The 17,964-nt window shown below is 40.5% G+C and overlaps 2 protein-coding genes across 9 annotated transcripts in view; one reads left to right on the top strand and one right to left on the bottom strand.

Moving 5' to 3' along the window:
- LOC126941171 (myosin regulatory light chain 12B) overlaps positions 1-17,964 on the bottom strand; it is a 392,918-nt gene that overhangs the window by 301,077 nt on the left and 73,877 nt on the right. The window lies entirely within an intron of this gene.
- The window catches only part of LPIN2 (lipin 2), a 105,520-nt gene that overhangs the window by 51,480 nt on the left and 36,076 nt on the right, over positions 1-17,964 (top strand). For 6 of the 7 annotated variants that reach the window (XR_007721114.1, XM_050767458.1, XM_050767455.1 and 3 more), the window contains exon 2: positions 12,793-12,993. Coding sequence is in view for 6 of the 7 variants with exons in the window: in XM_050767454.1 (XP_050623411.1) it covers positions 12,793-12,993 (201 nt within the window). In the remaining variant the exon portion in view is untranslated. Of the gene's footprint in view, positions 1-1,567; positions 1,703-12,792; positions 12,994-17,964 lie in introns of all 7 variants that reach the window. The other variant, XM_050767456.1, reaches the window with a different exon arrangement.

Here is a 17,964-nt window from a genome sequence, read left to right as displayed (position 1 = left end):
GATAAGAAGCCCTTCAACCCCAGTTGTTGAGAGTACTGACTGTGAACTTTGGTTTTGCATGTGCTTGTTAATTTGGTAGCTGCCACCTTAGCTACAGGACTTGCAATGGTAGTCCATCTGGCTTGTTCTTACCCTCATTACTAGGGTGTACCATATGATACAGGTTGAGGGACCTTCAACCCAGGGCATTAACACAGTTAGGACAAGTAATTACTTGACATTTTAAACTTGTCCTAATTGTGTTAATGTTAACTGTGATATTAACTAAAGTTCTTTGATGGGTGAGAGAGGACGAGATGGGAAGTAAGGGGGGATGAGCAAAGTTTAACCTGTCCTTCCCTAGACATAGAACCTATAGTAATATATTAATTTGTTTCCAGTCTGGGGCTGTAATTTTGATGGTGGAAGAATCGTACGCTTTCCTGACTTCTAGGTCGGTGTGTAAATAGAAAGAACTTCCGATAGAGTTGGAGTGTTTCAAAGGAAATTGTATCCCACCAATGTCAGTGATAGTAAACCCTGAAAGTACTACACATGGTTTCTATAGCAACCTGCTAAAATTGTGTGCCTTTTGTATGTGGAATTAAGCTGAATAATCAGATTTCTTGGCTTATTTTAGAGTTGCTATGGTTATCAATAGTCGCCACTAAAATAGGTTAATTACACAGTTCTTTTAGAAGGTTTAGGGTAAGGACATACCCCTTAAAACACACTTTTATGATCATAACGTAATCATATCTGTAAGACTACTCATAATAAAAGGCTTGGCTAGGTGTGGAATCCCAGCATTTTTGGGAGGCAGAGGTGGGAGGATCACCTGAGGTCAGGAGTTCGAGACCAGCCTGACCAACATGGAGAAACCCCGTCTCTGTTAAAAATACAAAATTAGCTGGGCGTGGTGGCGCGCACCTGTAATCCCAGCTACTCGAGAGGCTGAGGCAGGAGAATCACTTGAACCCGGGAGGCAGAGGTTGCAGTAAGCCAAGATTGCACCATTGTACTCCAGCCTGGGCAGCAAGAGTAAAACTCCCATCTCCAAAAAAAAAAAGGCTTAAGATTTTTCGTGTGTGGTAGCATATAGAAGAATCATCATAGCCTTTTAAAAGCCTTTATGAAATTCTTAACCGCACATAGCCTGAAAATTCCATGAATTTTTAGGAGCTGTTTTAGGTTTCAGTGAAATTAACATGGGTATTTAAGGTGGACATACCAGGGTTTTTGTTTGGTCATGTCTCTGGGTAACTGCTTGACTATAGATAAGTTGCTTCTTTGGACATCAGTTTTCTTATTAGTACAATGAATATAACATTTACCTCACCTAGTTGTGAGGATTAAATCAGATGAGGTATGTACAATGGCATTTGGGGTTTGAACAATTTTTTTTTGTTTGTTTGAGTCAGGATCTTGCTCTGTTGCTTAGGCTGGAGTGCAGTGGCACAAACACGGCTCACACTACAGCCTTCACCACCCTGGCTCGGGCGTTCCCTCCCACCTCAGCCTCCGGAGTAGCTGGGATTACAGGCATGCACCACCACACCCAACTAATTTCTTTAAAAATTCTTTGTAGAGATGGAGTCTCCTTCCATTGCCCAGGCTGCTCTCAAACTCCTGGGCTCAAGTGATTCTTCTGCCTTGGCCTCTCAAAGTGCTGGGATTACAAGTGTGAGCCACCGCACCCAGCCTAAAACGGCAGTTGGAAGGGGTGAGTTAGCGCCCTCTCCTCTTTTTCCCTCATCACCTCCCTGTAACTAACATTAGGAAGAATAATGAAGAAAACATCTGAGTGGGAGCTTATGTAATTTGTCGAGGATATACAATGTTTAAAAAGTTAAGACCGTGAGAAAATGAATTTGAATTTTCACCAGTATAGAGGTGAATTTACATTTTAAGCAAATCCCACATGTGAAAATCCAAACTTAAAAAACAGTTAAATTATTATCAGTTTGTAAAATAATGTAAGGAAGGATTTCTCTAATAATAGGCTCCCCCAAGGACACTGAAGATACCTTAAAAACAATACCAGTAAAATCAACTTTGTAGAAATAGACCTTAGCAATCCCATTTTAAAATATTCAAATAAAATGAAATTACGTTCACACAAATGCCTGTACACAAATGTTTATAGTACAGAATGAGTATCCCTAATCCAAAAATCTGAAATCCAAAATGCTCTAAAATCCAAAATGCTTTGATGCCACATGTGGAAAATTCCACACTTGCCCTGGTGATAGATCCCAGTCAAGGTGCAGTTAAAGCTTTGTTTTATGTGCAAAATTAATTGAAAATATTTTCTGTAATTACCTTCAGCCTATGTGTTTAAGGTGTATATGAAACATAAATGAATTTTATGTTTGGACTTGGATCACTATGTATATGCAAATATTCCAAAATCTGAAAATATCCAAAATTCAAAACATTTCTGGTCCTGAGCATTTTGGAAAAGGTCTCAATTACAAATAAAACTCCTCAACCTGTAGTTTTATTTGTAATTGCCAAAACCTGGAAACAACCCAGATGTCTTCTAGCTGGTGAATGGATAAACATTTGATACATCCATACAGTGGGGTGCTACTTAACAGGGAACAGACTACTGATACATGCAGGAATATTGATTAATGTCATGTGGACTGTGCTAAGCTAAAGAAGCCAGAATCCAAAGGTACATACTGTATGGTTCCATTTATATGATATTCCAGAGACGGCAAGACTAGAGACAGAAAGCAGATCAGTGATTGGCATGGGCAGGGAAGAGGGATTGACTCCAAATGGGTTTGGGCGTTTTGGAGAACAATCTGATCTGTGTCTTGACTTGACTATAGTGGTGGCTACAGGAATGTGTGGTCACAGCTAATGACTGTACACTACGAAAGGGTTAGTTTTACTATCTGTAAAGTGTGTGCTTTTTTTTTTTTTTTTTTTAAAGAAAAATCTATTTTGAATCGTTCAAGGTACAGCTATTTGTAATCTTAAAACTTCATTTCATAGCTAAATTGGCATGAACATTTAGCTGGAATTCTTTCTGTGCTGGTAGGTATAACCATTACACAAAGGTTAACTTAAGTAATAGTTTAATATCTTTCATTATTAATTATAAACAGAATGTTGAACTGATTACAGTTCTTAATGATTTTACTTCTTGCATTTCTCTCTAGTTGCCAGTCAGGTTAAATGCCAATCAGGTTAAACAGCATCTGTCACCTCATGTACAGAGGTCAAAACAGGGCATATTTTAGCCTTGATGGGAACAGACAAGAAATAAATTATCAGAAAGCTTCATGACAAGGTCTTAGTCTGCATTTTGGGAAATGAAGGGAGAAGCATTAAAGAGAAATGTGGGAACAGGAACCGTTTAGTTTTACAGAGCTGTGATAGTTGGAAACAAGTTGGGCCATGTGAGTGTTGTTGGGGCTGAGTAAGGGAGTTGGGGCCCCCTTTTGAGCATGCTGCTTGGCGTTTTGGGATCTCCTTAAGCCACACATGTTATTTTGAAATCTAACGATGAAATTGAACACTAGTTTTTCTTGCTCCGTTCCAGGTTCTGTTGCTGAAGAAAATGAATGTTCTGGTACATTGTTGAGCACAGGAAAATTAAACTATTGTTTCCAGCCGTTTTTCTTAAAGGCTGTGCTCTGTAGCATAATTATACTGGGCATTTTCATAAAAGTCAGCTGACTAGTAGAAAATGGGTAACTTGGTGGTTGTGTTTCACTTTGTTTTCTGTAATAATCTCCAGTTACGGCACCCTTGCTTCTGTCTCAGCTGACTTCACACTGACTTCCTCTGATGACCAGCAGTCTCTGCTGCAAGTTGCTGCTGGGCTGCTCAGTATTCTCCAGAATGATCTACATGGCTGTCATTTGTTCTCACAGGGATATTTTTAGATTTGCCCATCCTGAAGCGGTGTCATTTTTGTCCCTGACATAAACTAGATTTAAGCAAGTTTTTCTCTATGAGGTCTTCAGCAGCCTCTGGAGGAAAGTACTGGTTTCTGAACACATGAGCATTGCTTTGGGGACTTTGGGTTAACTTCCACCATGGATTTCTTTTCTTTGTTTTGTTTTGTTTTTGATACAGAGTTTCACTCTGTCACCCAGGCTGTAATGTAGTGGTGTGATCTTGGCTCATTACAACCTCTGCCTCCTAGATTCAGGTGATTCTCATGCCTCGGCCTCCTGAGTAGCTGGGATTACAGGTGCCCTCCACCATGCCTGGCTAATTTTTTTATTTTTAGTAGGGAGTTTCACCATGTTGGCCAGCCTAGTCTCAAACTCCTGACCTCAGGTGATCCACCCACCTCAACCTCCCAAAGTGCTGGGATTACAGGCATGAGCTACTGTGCCTGGCCTGGGTTTTTAAAATTATTTTTTATTTTTTATATTTTTTAGTGCACGGTTATATGTATCTTCACTTACCTCTTGAATTTTACTCTAAGTCGGTGAGATAAAACAAAACACAACAGTGTGTATATTCCTCCCTCTCCGTGCTGATTCTGTTCACTAGGCCTTGCATTCATTCATTCGTTTATTCATTGGTCCATTCATTGATCCTAAACCACTTATTAAGAACCTGCTGTTGCTAGGCACTGTGCTAGGCTTCCGGGAGACAGTGAAGCTTGCGGGACATCCCCTTCTTTACTGGACTCAGTTTGGAGGTGGCCTAATGTTCATGCTGCATGGTGAGTGCTGTGGTGGGGAGAGGGCGGGGGCCTTGGGCACCCACAGCAGTGGATCCCATCTTGTCACCTCTGCTTTCTTCTCAGCCACCAAGCCCACACATCCTCCCCCCATCATCTTTCTGATCTTTGCCATTGTGCTCTGGGGATTCACAGTCTGTTGTGGATGTACGTTCCTTTTTGATCCCACTTCCTTCTTACCGAGGAAACCTGAAACGTCCTTGCTTCTCTTACAAAATATTAGATTAAGATGAAAACTGGTGTTGGCTTTTGAAGGATTGTCCAGAAAATTATTGGGCCGATGACTGGAGTGGGTAGAAGATGGGGGCTGGTAATTTTTGGAGATGAAATAGGTGATGTTTATGGTCCTTCCTTAAGTTATACGTGCTGAAAAGCGAAAGCAGACACTGTCATTGAGTAAAGGTCTGGGCCACCACTTGGAGAGAAGGTGCATTGCTATAGTGGGAAAGCGTCTTCCCTTTTCTAAGCCCTACTCGGTCCAACAAAGCAGTTTATCTGTTTATAGAAAGTGAGTGTGTTGAAACCGTCATAGAGAAGTGAACTCAGTGAGCAGAAGTCGGAGCTTTCAGATTCCCTCAAAGGAAATAACGTTGTGACAGATCCAAAAATCCTAATTTATAACTTAACAGCCCTGAGAACTAAGCTTAAGGCCAGCTTCATATTTTCTCATTTTTTAAAAATTAAAAAAAATTTTTTTTCTTAACAGATTAAATTGTTAAGTAGAATAAAGTGTTATCTGGGTTACATCTGCAGCATGTTCTTGCTAGTCTTGCCAGGCCGATATCTGCAGGAGGGTGGTATAGGGCTCCAGGTTGCTTTATCCAGTCAGGATCTAGCCTGTTTGATTTAAATCCTTTGTTGGCAACATTAGAAATGGACTCTGAACAACCCCACAAAGAAACTTATGACTGGTTCATCATTCAGAGAGACGCCAAGAGGGCAAGAGGCTACCTGTGGTGTTGGTGTTCCGAGCTGGTGGGCCTTCTGCGTCCCATCTCAGGTGGCCCAGCCCTCCCAGTCTTGGGTGGCCTTGGCTCTCCATACACTTTTCATGAATATCTGTTTGGGCCAGATGTCTCCCACCCCGGTCAGCCAGCAGATACCAAGGCCTGGATCCCATATTATAGACATGGCTACGGGGGCTCACCCTTGTGTTTCGGGGCCTCTCTGAGCACTGAAATCATTGAAATCCAGGAAGCCCTGTTTTTTCAGATCTGGCCATTGCCTTATGTATCTGTTTAAATTCCCAAACAGAAATATTGAATCAGAAAATCCCCTCTTCTTACGTATCCCAAAGGTTGATATGAAATAATATTTGGTTGTAATTGTGGAAGGGGTCCTTAGGAAAGCAGTCTTCCCAGGCCAGAATTTCTGAGTTTTTTGACAGAAGCACTGCCAGTTCTGGAATTTAAGTATCATAAAATAATCAGGTCAGCTGTCATTAAAATGTCTGAAATTCTATTACTATCTATTGCTTCCACTTCTGATCCACACTTAACAGATCTTGACATCTTTATACGACAGGATCTGAACTTGAGCCCATAACAACTTAGTCTTTGTAACAAACTTAATCAGGGTTAAGAGGAGAAAGTTCTTGCCAACAGAGCCCAGAGTTAGTTCCCAAACTTGGGTGTCTGTCAGAATCTTGGGTAACAGATTTTTAAAGACCTCATTTCCAGCTTTTTAGGTAGTAGGTCTGGGTTGGGGTCCAGGAACGTGTATTTGTTTTTATCCCCCTTTCCCATATTTTTCATGAATGAAGCTACATTCTTAAGCACCAAAGCTTGATTCTGTTGCAGACAGTCCAAGGACCACTCTGAGAAATACTGACCCAGAGTGTGCTCCTTGCCAGTTTTCCTCATTTAGTGGGGAAAAAAGTTAGATATAAAAACCTCCCTGACTGCGCCTTCGAACAGTGGAGGTGATGGGGTTGCTCTAATTTAGAAAGACAGAGTTCGTGATCTACAGGGAGTTGACTGGAACCTCAGATCCTCCAAAGCACACCTCATCCTGGCTAAATCTCATTCTCTCAGGAGGGAGTCCTCTGAGGCCCAGCACCAGCTCAGAAAGATTCAAAAACTCCCCTGTATTTTTTCTCTGTAAAAGACAAAGGACAGGACAATTCCCAAGGCTCGGATCCTTTGTGTAGTCAGTTTTCTGTTGAACTGATTTTGGAAGTAGCACAAAGTAGTGAGGGCTCTTACTTTTACATGGAACTATGCTTCCCTAACCTGGCTCATCTTCATAATTAGTTTTTAAGCTTTAAAACAAAGAGAAATTTCCGTTTTTTAAAACCACCCCAAATGATTTTCATGTACAAAAACTTTTGAAGCAGTGTAGTAGTAAGTAATGTTCTTTAAGTTCAACCTTAATAGGAAATTCCCTACCAGGTCTACTCTTTTTATTTCCATATCTCTAAGTTGGTTCATACAACAGAATTCACTGAATGCCACCTATGTGCCAGAGGTATTTCTAGCTGTCTAGAAATTGGGGCATGGTCCTCACCAGTTTCCTTGCCCTTAGCATCTACCCTTAGTCGTCAAGACTAACTGATTTTCAGCTCCCTGTGTGTCTCTTCTGCCTTAGAGCTGTGCAATCTCTTGCCTGAATTTGTTGTGGTGACTTCTGGAGTAGTCTCTCTGCGTTTAGCTACCTCTTCTCCAGTTCATCCTCCTCCTGTGACCTAATCCTGTCACTTCCCTGAACAGAAGCGCTGATTGCACCCATTGCCCACATGGTAAACTTGCCCAGAGTCCAAGGCCTTGCATCATCTCACTTTTGTCTCTCAAACTTAGCACATTTTCCCATAAGCTGTTCTGTCTGCTTGGCACTGCCCGCTGGGAACCTCCCCTCCTTCGTCTGTTCAGCCCTTTATACATACTTCCACTCGAACAAATATTTTCTGCTCCATGAAGCCTTACCTAACTCTCCCAAGCAGATTTTTTCTCTTTTTTTTCTCTAGTCTTCCTAATAGTCTCCCAAATAGCGTTATCATAAGGGATTATATTATATAAGACACCTGGCCACCTCTAGGTTACTCTGGGATTCTTGGAGAAAACCATAGGGATTTAGTATAACTTGAGTTCAGCCCTCAGATTTTTTTGCCCTCAGGGACACCACATGACCTTGAGACCCAATGATTTAAGCCAGGGGTCAGAGGCAGTAGAGAAAGTTGGGACCCTGAGTATAGGTAGAACTGTGTTCTAGTGAATGGTACACACCTCTTCTCTCAATCTCAAATGTAAAATGAAATTAATAATGCCTGCTATCATAACCTACATTCTCTTTTTGAAAATCAAATGAGGTATATTTGAGGAAGTTCTTGAAAAATGTTACATGCTAATCAAATGCAAACCATAATCATGGGTGTCCTGAAGGAGTTCGGTCCAGGAGCACAGGAGCAAGCTGGAACGTTGACCCACGTCCTAGGTAACGGTGTCCTGTGGTCTACTTCCTGAAGCCTCTGTTGTCCCTGTTCCCTGCTAGCGTGCTCGTCATGTTCGTGAGCAGAAAGTTAGCTGCAATGGCATGTTCTTTGGTAAAAACTGTTGTAATCTCTGTCCACAAGCCTCACGACGTGTGGCGCTCCCAGGAGTCTGCTTTGTAACACTGGCCTGTGGTCCAGTGGGAGGGTTAATAGTAGTGGTGTGAGGAGACTTGGAGGGTGAGTATGGCTTCTTTGGACTCCCTGTAATCATTTCATCATTATGTAGCCAAGTTGCATTAAGTAAAAATGATACTCAGATTGCTGAAAGTGGCCCACTTGCAGTAAGCAATCTGGAGGCTTCATGAAGGCTTTTGTCATGTTTACTTAGAGCATTTCTATCACTTAGAGATGCAATTAAGGGCATAGGTTCTAGACTCATGCTTGAGTTTGAATATTAGCTCTGCCATTTAATAGTGTGCTGACCTTGGATGTTTCTGAACCCGAGTTTCCACATATAAATGGGAATACCAAATCCATGAGTGTGTGTGAAGACTGTATGAGATAACATACAGGTTGACATAGCATTGACAAGAGAGACATGTAACAACTGTAGTTGTGTGTTTGTTGGTAGTACTAACTATACTAGCACTGATTAAATATTTGGAGATAAAGTTAAGAAACAGATTTTGAAACACTTAAAAGAGTGGTATAGAATGTATCCATTTTGAGGCCAGTCGTGGTGACTCAAACCTGTAATCTCAGCATTTTGGGAAGCCAAGGCAGGTGGATTGCTTGAACCCAGGAGTTCAAGACCAGCCTGGGCAACATGGCAAAACCCCGTCTCTACAAAAAAATACAAAAATTAGCTGGGCATGGTGGCACATTCCTGTGGTCCCAGCTACTCTGGAGGCTGAGGTGGGAGCATTGCTTGAGCCCAGGAGGCGGAGGTTACAGTGAGCAGAGATCGCACCATTATCCTCCAGCTTGGGCAACACAGTGAAACCCTGTCTCAGAATGAAAATAAAAATAGAATGTGTCCATTTTGTGCTGATAATTTATAAATTTTTCTTATTGTTTTTTAACTACCTTGTGTCTCTGATAGCTCTTTTCCTCAACAAAAGTTATTTTTGATTGAACACATCAAATAATTGAAATAATTTTAAGCAGTTTTTGTAGGAAGGGGACTGGTATTTGAACCTATTTACTGATACTTTTTTTTTTTTTTTTGAGATGGAGTCTTCGCTCGATTGGCCAGGCTGGGGTGCAATGGCACGATCTCAGCTCACTGCAATCTCTGCCTCCTGGGTTCAAGTGATTCTCCTGCCTCAGCCTCCCGACTAGCTGGGGCTACAGGCATGCGTCATGATGCAGGCCAATTTTTTTTTTTTTTTTAGTAGAGATGGGGTTTCACCATATTGGCCAGGCTGGTCTCGAACTCCTGACCTCAAATGATCTGCCTGCCTCGGCCTTCCAAAGTGCTGGGATTACAGATGTGAGCCACCACACCCAGCCTTCATTATCTTTAAAAATAGAAATAATACCACCTCTAAAGTAATTCTGAGATGATAATGTATAAGTTGAAGAATTTGGGATGTTATAAGCTTTCAAAAAAAAGTTGCTTCTGGTGTGATTATTGTTAATGTTAGAGTATTTCAGAGATGTGTTAGAAGCATTTTTGGTATTTGTTAAAAGAATGGGCTGGGTGTATTCTTGTTCCAAGAATCAACAAGTGCACTTTAATATTTTTATTTATGCCTGCAAGCCTCGAGGGTAGGGATGCTGCTTCTGTGACTGTTCTTCATTTCCACGTTTTGCTCTCTGTGTGGGCATCTCCAAACCAGCCTGCCTTTCTGGTTATATATTCTGTCTTTGCTCTTGTTCTTTTTTCTCTATGACTTCTTGTTTGTTGCTTTCTGCATGGCTCTCCCTTGGTCTCTGTCACTCTCCGTTATTTATTTTCTCCTCCCACATTTTCCCTCATCATTCATGATAAAATATGAGGAATAGTTTATAATGTGTTGGTTTGCTGTATTTTTTAAACATTTGGGTTACCTCATTGTGTATCTTTTCTGCTGCTGGTTCAGAGTGTGGCTTTCCCAGGTGTTGACCAGGACGGGTCTGACTTGGTTCTTATTGTGTGGCTGTGCTGGGCTGGCATGTAGGAATAAGGTATATGGCGCTAGATTCTGCTTCAAGAGAAGACTGTTTAACATATCCCTCGTGCCTGTGATGAACAACCGCGTTTCCTCTGGACATGACTGTGAGGAAGCCTCTTTCCCCAGCTCTGCTGCGGTGACCCTTCTAGCAAGCAGCTGCTCAGCGTTCCCAGGGTGTAGCACTTTGAGCTACAGGCCTTCCTTTACTTTTGTTTTACCAGCCTTCATGATATAAATGTAATTGTTTCATTATCTGTCAAGAGAAAACCAGTTATTGGACAACCTGTATTTTTCTACATTTAGCAACTGGCATTTACACATTAGATTTTCCCATATAACAGCACATCCCTTAACCGTGATAATTAAAATAATCTTGAATAGATACAGTTACACTTAATTATGAATTTTATGCTGTAGTTGATGGAAGCTTGTTACATATTTATGTTTATAAGACTTGTTTGTGGCTGAATGTCAATGCTTAAAAGTTAGCATTTTTTAGTTTCTTTTAAGAAAAGGCCTAATAATTATGATTTTTGTTTGTTTGTTTCTTGTAATAAAATTCATTTTAACATTGCCACCCACCATTCAAGCAGTAATACAAAGATTGACTGCTTGGATGCTGTTTAATTCATGTGTGTGCTGTATAGGTAAAAAGCATGTTGTGACTATGCATTACTTACAGAATATGAAAAGGAAGATGCATGAGATCTAGCTGTGTTGTATTTTAGAACCACATGTGAATCTACAGTGACCTCAAAATAGAAATTTAATTATTAAAAACATAATGGGATGTTATATGAATATTTTGATGAAACACTCTTTCCTCTCTACACTTTTTTTGTTTGTTTTTTTTTAGGTTTCTTATTTTTTTATTCTTATTTAGTGCTAGTTCATTTGTTCATTCAAGAAATGATTATTGAGCGTTTGATAACGTGCTTAATTTGGTTTAGCTATTGAGGGCAAATCAATTATTCCAAAACCAAAACCATCACCAGATTGTAATTGTTTGATACCACATAAAGGATGTCACCTTATTTTGTTATTTAGGAGTAAGTTTTGCAGAACAAGCGTTTTCCAGCTCTTCTGTGGTTGCATTTTAGGGCCTTGGTAACATTAACTTTAAAATATTTAAAAAATTTCTTCTAGGGTAAAATTATGGCGATGCTTCATGGTATAGAACCGAATGGCCTTGATTACACATTCATCCGTGTGTAGGAACGGGAAACAATTGAGAATCAGGGTTCTGCTGTGGCCACTCATCTGTGAAGAGCAGAGTGAATTTCTGTGCAGGCAGATATCCTGGAAGCCCCTGAGTTTTCCCAAGAAGACAGCATTCTTTCTCCCAGTTCAGTTTTGAACTCAGCGGGCAACGCAGAACATGGAGCATGGAACTTTAAGCTCAAGGCAGCCTCCAAGCTGGACGTAGGGAAACCACGAGCTGCTTGTGGCAGACAGCCTGGAGAGCAGTCAGTCCGCCCTGTGATTGGCTGAACGTTGGCCTCTGAATTGGCTGGAGCAGTGCAGGGTCTCTTGGTTGCTCTCTGTCATTCCAGTCTCCAGAATGGCTTTCACTGAATTGTACTTTGACATAATGTAGGGGTGTCAGTATCTAATGAATAAAATGTGCGAGTGTGTTCAATAGTTGGAAGTGAAATCTGACATTAGGACTGAAGGTGGGATTTGTTTTTTTATTAGCGGAAAAGTTGGGGTTGGGGCCAAGGCAATAAAGCCACCCCTGGCTTCAGCTGTACTTCCTCTCCTTTGAGCCTTTCTGGAGAACTCCTTGCAGACCTTTTGATTCTGATTTGAATAGTGAACTGAGGTTGAGGAACAAGAGTAAAACCCTTTTCTGTGCTTTGAACTTTGTAGAACTTGAATGCATGTTCCAGTTAGTTATATTGAGGCATTGAAGGGATTTGTCCCTAGAGGTAATGTTATAAATAGGCTAAGCTCAGGCAAACTTGCCAGAATTTATTTAATCTAGCATGTGTCTGAACCATACTATTCTGTTAATAGTTCCTTACAAAACATAGCTCTCAGTAATTTATTACATTGGTTCTGTTGGGAGATGAATCTCTGGTTTCTCCTGGGGATGATGTTTGTTTTTTCTGTTAGGCTGCTCTGGCCAAAGTGGATGCAGTAGCCCCAGATTCCAAAGAGTCTTGGGCAGGAGGTCAGGGTTCTTTGGTGACTCTGTGCTGGTCCTAACTTTGAGGAAAAAGTCCCTAATGGCAGAGTCAGTACTATCCAGGTTGCTGGGAAAGAAAAGGGAATGCCTCAGGCCCTGGCTGGAGCAGCCTCTCAGATGCAAGGGAGAATAGTCTGGGGTGGCCCATGTGTGGAAATGTGTAAAAACAGTGGTAGCATGAGACTGTTGGGTTCAAAATTAACAAGGCTAATGATACCAAATGTGGCGTACGAGTGAGTGGTGTCGTTTTTGTTACGACTGTTCTTTGTCATTGTCAATAGATCACAAATTTAGTGTTAACATCTCATCTAATTTTTGTTTCTCGTAGTCTCAAACCATGAATTATGTGGGACAGCTGGCTGGGCAGGTGATTGTCACTGTGAAGGAGCTCTACAAGGGCATTAACCAGGCCACCCTCTCTGGGTGCATCGATGTCATCGTGGTACAGCAGCAGGATGGCAGCTACCAGTGTTCACCTTTTCACGTTCGGTTTGGGAAGCTGGGAGTCCTGAGATCCAAAGAGAAAGTGGTGAGTGTCCTCAAGGAGAGGAAAAGTCATCCTGAGATTCAAAGAGAAAGTGAGTGAGTGTCCTCAAGGAGTGGAAAAGTCATCCTCTATGAATAAATCGCTATTGTGAGCTTTCTGGGCTTTTTTTTTTTTTTTTTTTAAACCTGAATGATGTTGAGACAATGTTATGAGAAGTCAACCTTTATGTATTGCTTTTGAAGTTGCTTTTAAAACCAGAAAGCTTGACTGCAGGAAGTCTCTTCAAAAAAAGGGAAACTGACAATTATTATAATAATCTTACATGTCGCAACTCAGAAAAGCAAAACAGAAACTAGATGGGACAACTTAGGCATATTCAGAAAAATAAAAATTTCCTTTACCTTATATAGTATTTTTAAATACTTAGGTTACTTCATACTAATTGTAAGTGGAATAGGTTGGTATAGTCAAGAAAACACACACACACACATTTTTTTGAGTTGGAGTCTTGCTCTGTTGTCTAGGCTGGAGTATAGCAGTGTGATCTCAGCTCACTGCAACCTCAGCCTTCCAAGTGCCTGGGATTACAGGTACACACCACCACGCCCCCCTAATTTTTGAATTTTTAGTAGAGAAGGGGTTTCACCATGTTGGCTAGGCTGGTCTCAAACTCCTGACCTCAAGTGATCCACCCACTTTGGTCTCCCAGAGTTCTGGGATTACAGGTATAGAGCCACCGCATCTGGCTGTTGTTGTTTTTTTTTTTTTTTTTTTTTTTTTTTTTTTTTTTTTTAAAGGAAATTAATACCACATTTTGTTTTGACAAAGCTGTAAAAACTTTTGTAATCTAAATTATGGTGTTGATACCAGGACTTGTCCCCACATTTGACTGAGATACTAACCAACAGACCATAGGCTGGTTGACTTTCATTTTGTTTTAGGGAAGATTCTTTCAGGAGGAAGATATTTGTGTAGGTTTTTCTTTTTTCTCTCTCTCTCTCTTTTTTTTTTTTAGACGAAGTCTCGCTCTGTCGCCCAGGCTGGAGTGCAGTGTCGTGATCTCAGCTCACTGCAAGCTCTGCTGGGTTCACGCCATTCTCCTGCATCAGCCTCCCGAGTAGCTGGGACTACAGGTGCCTGCCACCACGCCCGGCTAATTTTTTTGTATTTTTAGTAGAGACGGGGTTTCACCGTGTTAGCCAGGATGGTCTCAATCTCCTGATCTCATGATCTGCCTGTCTCAGCCTCCCAAAGTGCTGGGATTACAGGTGTGAGCCACCACGCCCGGCCAGGTTTTTCTTTTTTGTATATCCTCTTCAGGTTATGGAGCAGCTAGAAGTTTTGCTAGCGTATCTGGTGTCAATCAAATGAGAAAACAGAGCTAGTAGTAACACTTTGCAGGTACATAGTAAGATTTCTCTTTCTACACTTGCCCCACAGTGTCTACTTAAACAACATAGAAAGGCTTTGTCAGCATTTTAAAACACAACAAAAGATCCTCACCGTTTTCTGGCACAGACCTAAAAGTATGTGGCAGAGGACCACCGGTGTAAGTCGAAAACATTTATTTTCAGCTTTCTGCTATTTTATATAGCTGATCTTTAAATAGAAATTTCCCTCTATTTAATTAAATTAAATGTTATTTTGAGAGTGAAAGAAAATGGATTTCACAAAACTAGATATTCTTTTTATTTTTTCCTCCAGGAATAACGTCTCATTTCTAGGTATTACAAAATCAGTTTCTACAGGAGAACGACATTTCAGGGTAATAGGGCTTGTGTGGTCTGGCCTCTGTTCAGGGTCACGCTTTAGAAAGCAAAAGCAGTTGCGGGTTACTTGGGGACTTAGAAACTTTCCATTGCACAACAGTGTTATTTAGCCATAGTTGAGCTTCTCTGGGATTTTTTCTTTCTTTGTGGTAATACCAATACTACTTTCAGTCTGGACCTGTTCTGGGGGGATTGGCAACAAACCAAAGTTTCCCATTAGTTCTGTATGGATCTATTGTAAAACTGCTGTTAAGGTATCAATCATCATTACTTTTTTTGCTGGGATTGTTTTTTATCACATTGGATCAGTGTCAAGCCTTTCAAAATGGAACCTGCAGGCAGATATGTATATAAGCACTTATACATCTGTAAATGGTGACCAAATAGATAAATCACCTTTTCCTGCATGCTGTGTGCCACTAATTAGGAAATAGTACAATTCCTGTGCAAAAGCTACACAATCGTGTTACTCTCTTGTCAAAACGTTGCATTTTTAATAGGAATGTACCCGTGAGACACAGGAAAAGATAATTTTTTTCCCCCTACTCCCTTAGTATCTCAGAAACCAAAAAAATATGTTTGGGAGGAAATGTGGCCATTTGATTTACCAAAACAGCTTTCCTGTGAGAAAACTGAAAAACTGTGAGAGTAAACCTGAAATCATGCCTACTTCGAGATATGCTGGCAATTTGCATTAACTGTTTGCCTTATTTTAAGTCAGTTTGGGTTAGGGAAAGCTGGCCATTGATTTGAAAGTAAGACCCCAGTTTTTCAAATATGGGTGTACCTGTGAAGTGAACTTGAAATCATGACCAGCTTGAAACCACTGTTTAGAGTGATTTAGTATAATAATTTTCCCACTGCCATGGATTTGTAATTGTTTGATAGAACAGCAGTACTCCCAGTAAATTTAATAACTTAGGAGTTTAATTTTATAAAGTAAACCTTTACTTGATATTTTAAAATTTATTTTTATTGATATCAGAAAACTGATGATTATTTATAAAAGTTTCTTTTTTTTTTTGAGATGGAGTCTCGCTTTGTCACCCAAACTGGAGTGCAGTGGGGCAATCTCTGCTCACTGCAACCTCCGCCTCCCTGATTCAAGCGATTCTCCTGCCTCAGCCTCCCGAGTAGCTGGGATTACAGGTGCACACCACCACACCTGGCTGATTTTTGTATTTTTAGTAGAGACGGAGTTTCACCATGTTGGCTAGGATGGTCTTGAACTCCTGATCTCAGGTAATCCACCCGCCTTGGCCTCCCAAAGTGCTGGGATTATAGATGTGAGCCACCATATCTGGCCAGATTATTTATCAAAGTTAAATAACCCAGTGTATTAAAACTATTTTCATTGCTAATGACAGAAATTTATCCTCTACTAGCTTAGGCAAAAAAACTTGCTGTCAGAATTCCCTTTTTCTTTCCCCACCTCTCAGCTCTGCTTCCACTTGTGTTTTCTCTCTAATGTAAGATGGCCACCAATACCTCAGGCTCACAATCTGTTCACACTTCAACCCCAGTGGAGAGAGAGCTTCCTACAGAAGTATCAGTATTTAGCCTCCCTGTCAAAAGAACAGACGTATCTCTGGGACCAGTTTCTGTAGCTGGAAAAGGGGTATATTTATTGGCTTGGACAACAGTCCACCTCTACTCGCTAAAGCCACACCAGAAATACAGGTTGAATATCCCTTATCTGAAATGCTTGGGACCAGAGCATTTTGGATTTCAGTTTTTTTCATTTTTTGGAATATTTACGTCATACTTACTGGTTGAGCATCCCAAATCTGAAAATCCGACATCTGACATCTGAAGTGCTCCACTGAGCATTACCTTTGAGTGTCATGCTAGTGCTCAAGAAGTTTCAGATTTTTGAGCATTTTTGGATTTCAGATTTTTAGATTTGAGACCCAACTTGTATATGATTTGAAACAGGATGAATAGACTCCCAAAAGACATTTGAGATATTCTTACCCAAAGAGTGGTAAGCCAGTTCGAAAGTCTGCTACATTGACTGTTTCTCAGAGATACCAGTTTCATTTCAGCATCTTAGTCCTATATTATGTTCAGCACAATTAAGCCACAGTGTAAGAAGTAAGACTATATGGAAATGAGGGGTTTTTAAAAAACCGTTTTACTAGCATTTAATATATCAAATTAGTATCCTTTTTAAAATAATCACCTTGGTGGGAAGAATTTGTTCCAACTTGGTGCTCTCTCAAAATATTTTTAAAATTTTTGTGTTGTTGTTGCCTAAAGAGTTCACAGCATATTCTTTTAAGTATTGCCAATATTGGCATAATTTGATGTTAGGTTTAATTTTTGGAAAGACTAAACTCCATTTAAAGTCAGACAAAGATAATAAAGTAAGTAGTCATATTGAGGAATGTCATACTTGATATCTAAAAGTCAGGGCTGTGAAGTGTTAATTTTTCTGAGGTGGTAGATGAATAAGAGTCTGAATTTGCATGTTACAGAAGCATTCTTCTATTTTCCCGGCTACCCTGGATAAATGGATAGCCTCCAAAAATGAAATTAGTTGCTCAAATTGTCCCAATTTGACTGTTAGTATAGGTCCTTCAAGTTGAGTGCCTTTGAAATGCTCCCATCAGTTTTTGAACCCTTACTTCCCGGTACCTGAAGATGTTCCAGAAGAAGCTACTTTCCCTGCCTCAGCTCTGGCATTAGTTATTTTAGCTCAGTTCCTTTCATTGAAGAATAGTATTTACAAACAAAGATCTGGTTATTAGGTGTGCTCATTACTTCTGAGGTATCATTGCTTCTAGGCAGCCCGAGCATGGGTGGATGTGTGTGCAGACACACACACACACACACACACACACACACACACACACACACACACACACACACACACAGACACACACACACACACACACACCCCTGCATCTGTATATAAAAATCATGAGTGCACACGGGTTCCTCCAATTCCCATCTACCATCACAGGCTTCTTCCCCCTCCTTATTTATAACTTTTCTCTTTCAACGGGAAACATGGCTCTGATTATCATCAGTATATCTGCTTAGTTAATCCTAACACAAAATAGTTTCAGAATTGCTAACTCAAATCTCTGTGAATGTACTAACTACTGCACAATATTTGTTTGGGGTAACTTATATAAAATATGTCTTTAGACTTACAATACAAGTCAAAATGCTGTTTCCAAGGTGACTTAGGTCTTAGTCCCATTCTTCCTCACCTGCTTCAGTGTGGTTATGTTATTCA

Source organism: Macaca thibetana, chromosome 18 (genome assembly GCF_024542745.1).
Source record: "Macaca thibetana thibetana isolate TM-01 chromosome 18, ASM2454274v1, whole genome shotgun sequence".
NCBI classification, from domain to species: domain Eukaryota; kingdom Metazoa; phylum Chordata; class Mammalia; order Primates; family Cercopithecidae; genus Macaca; species Macaca thibetana.
This window is presented reverse-complemented; position numbering and strand designations above follow the sequence as displayed.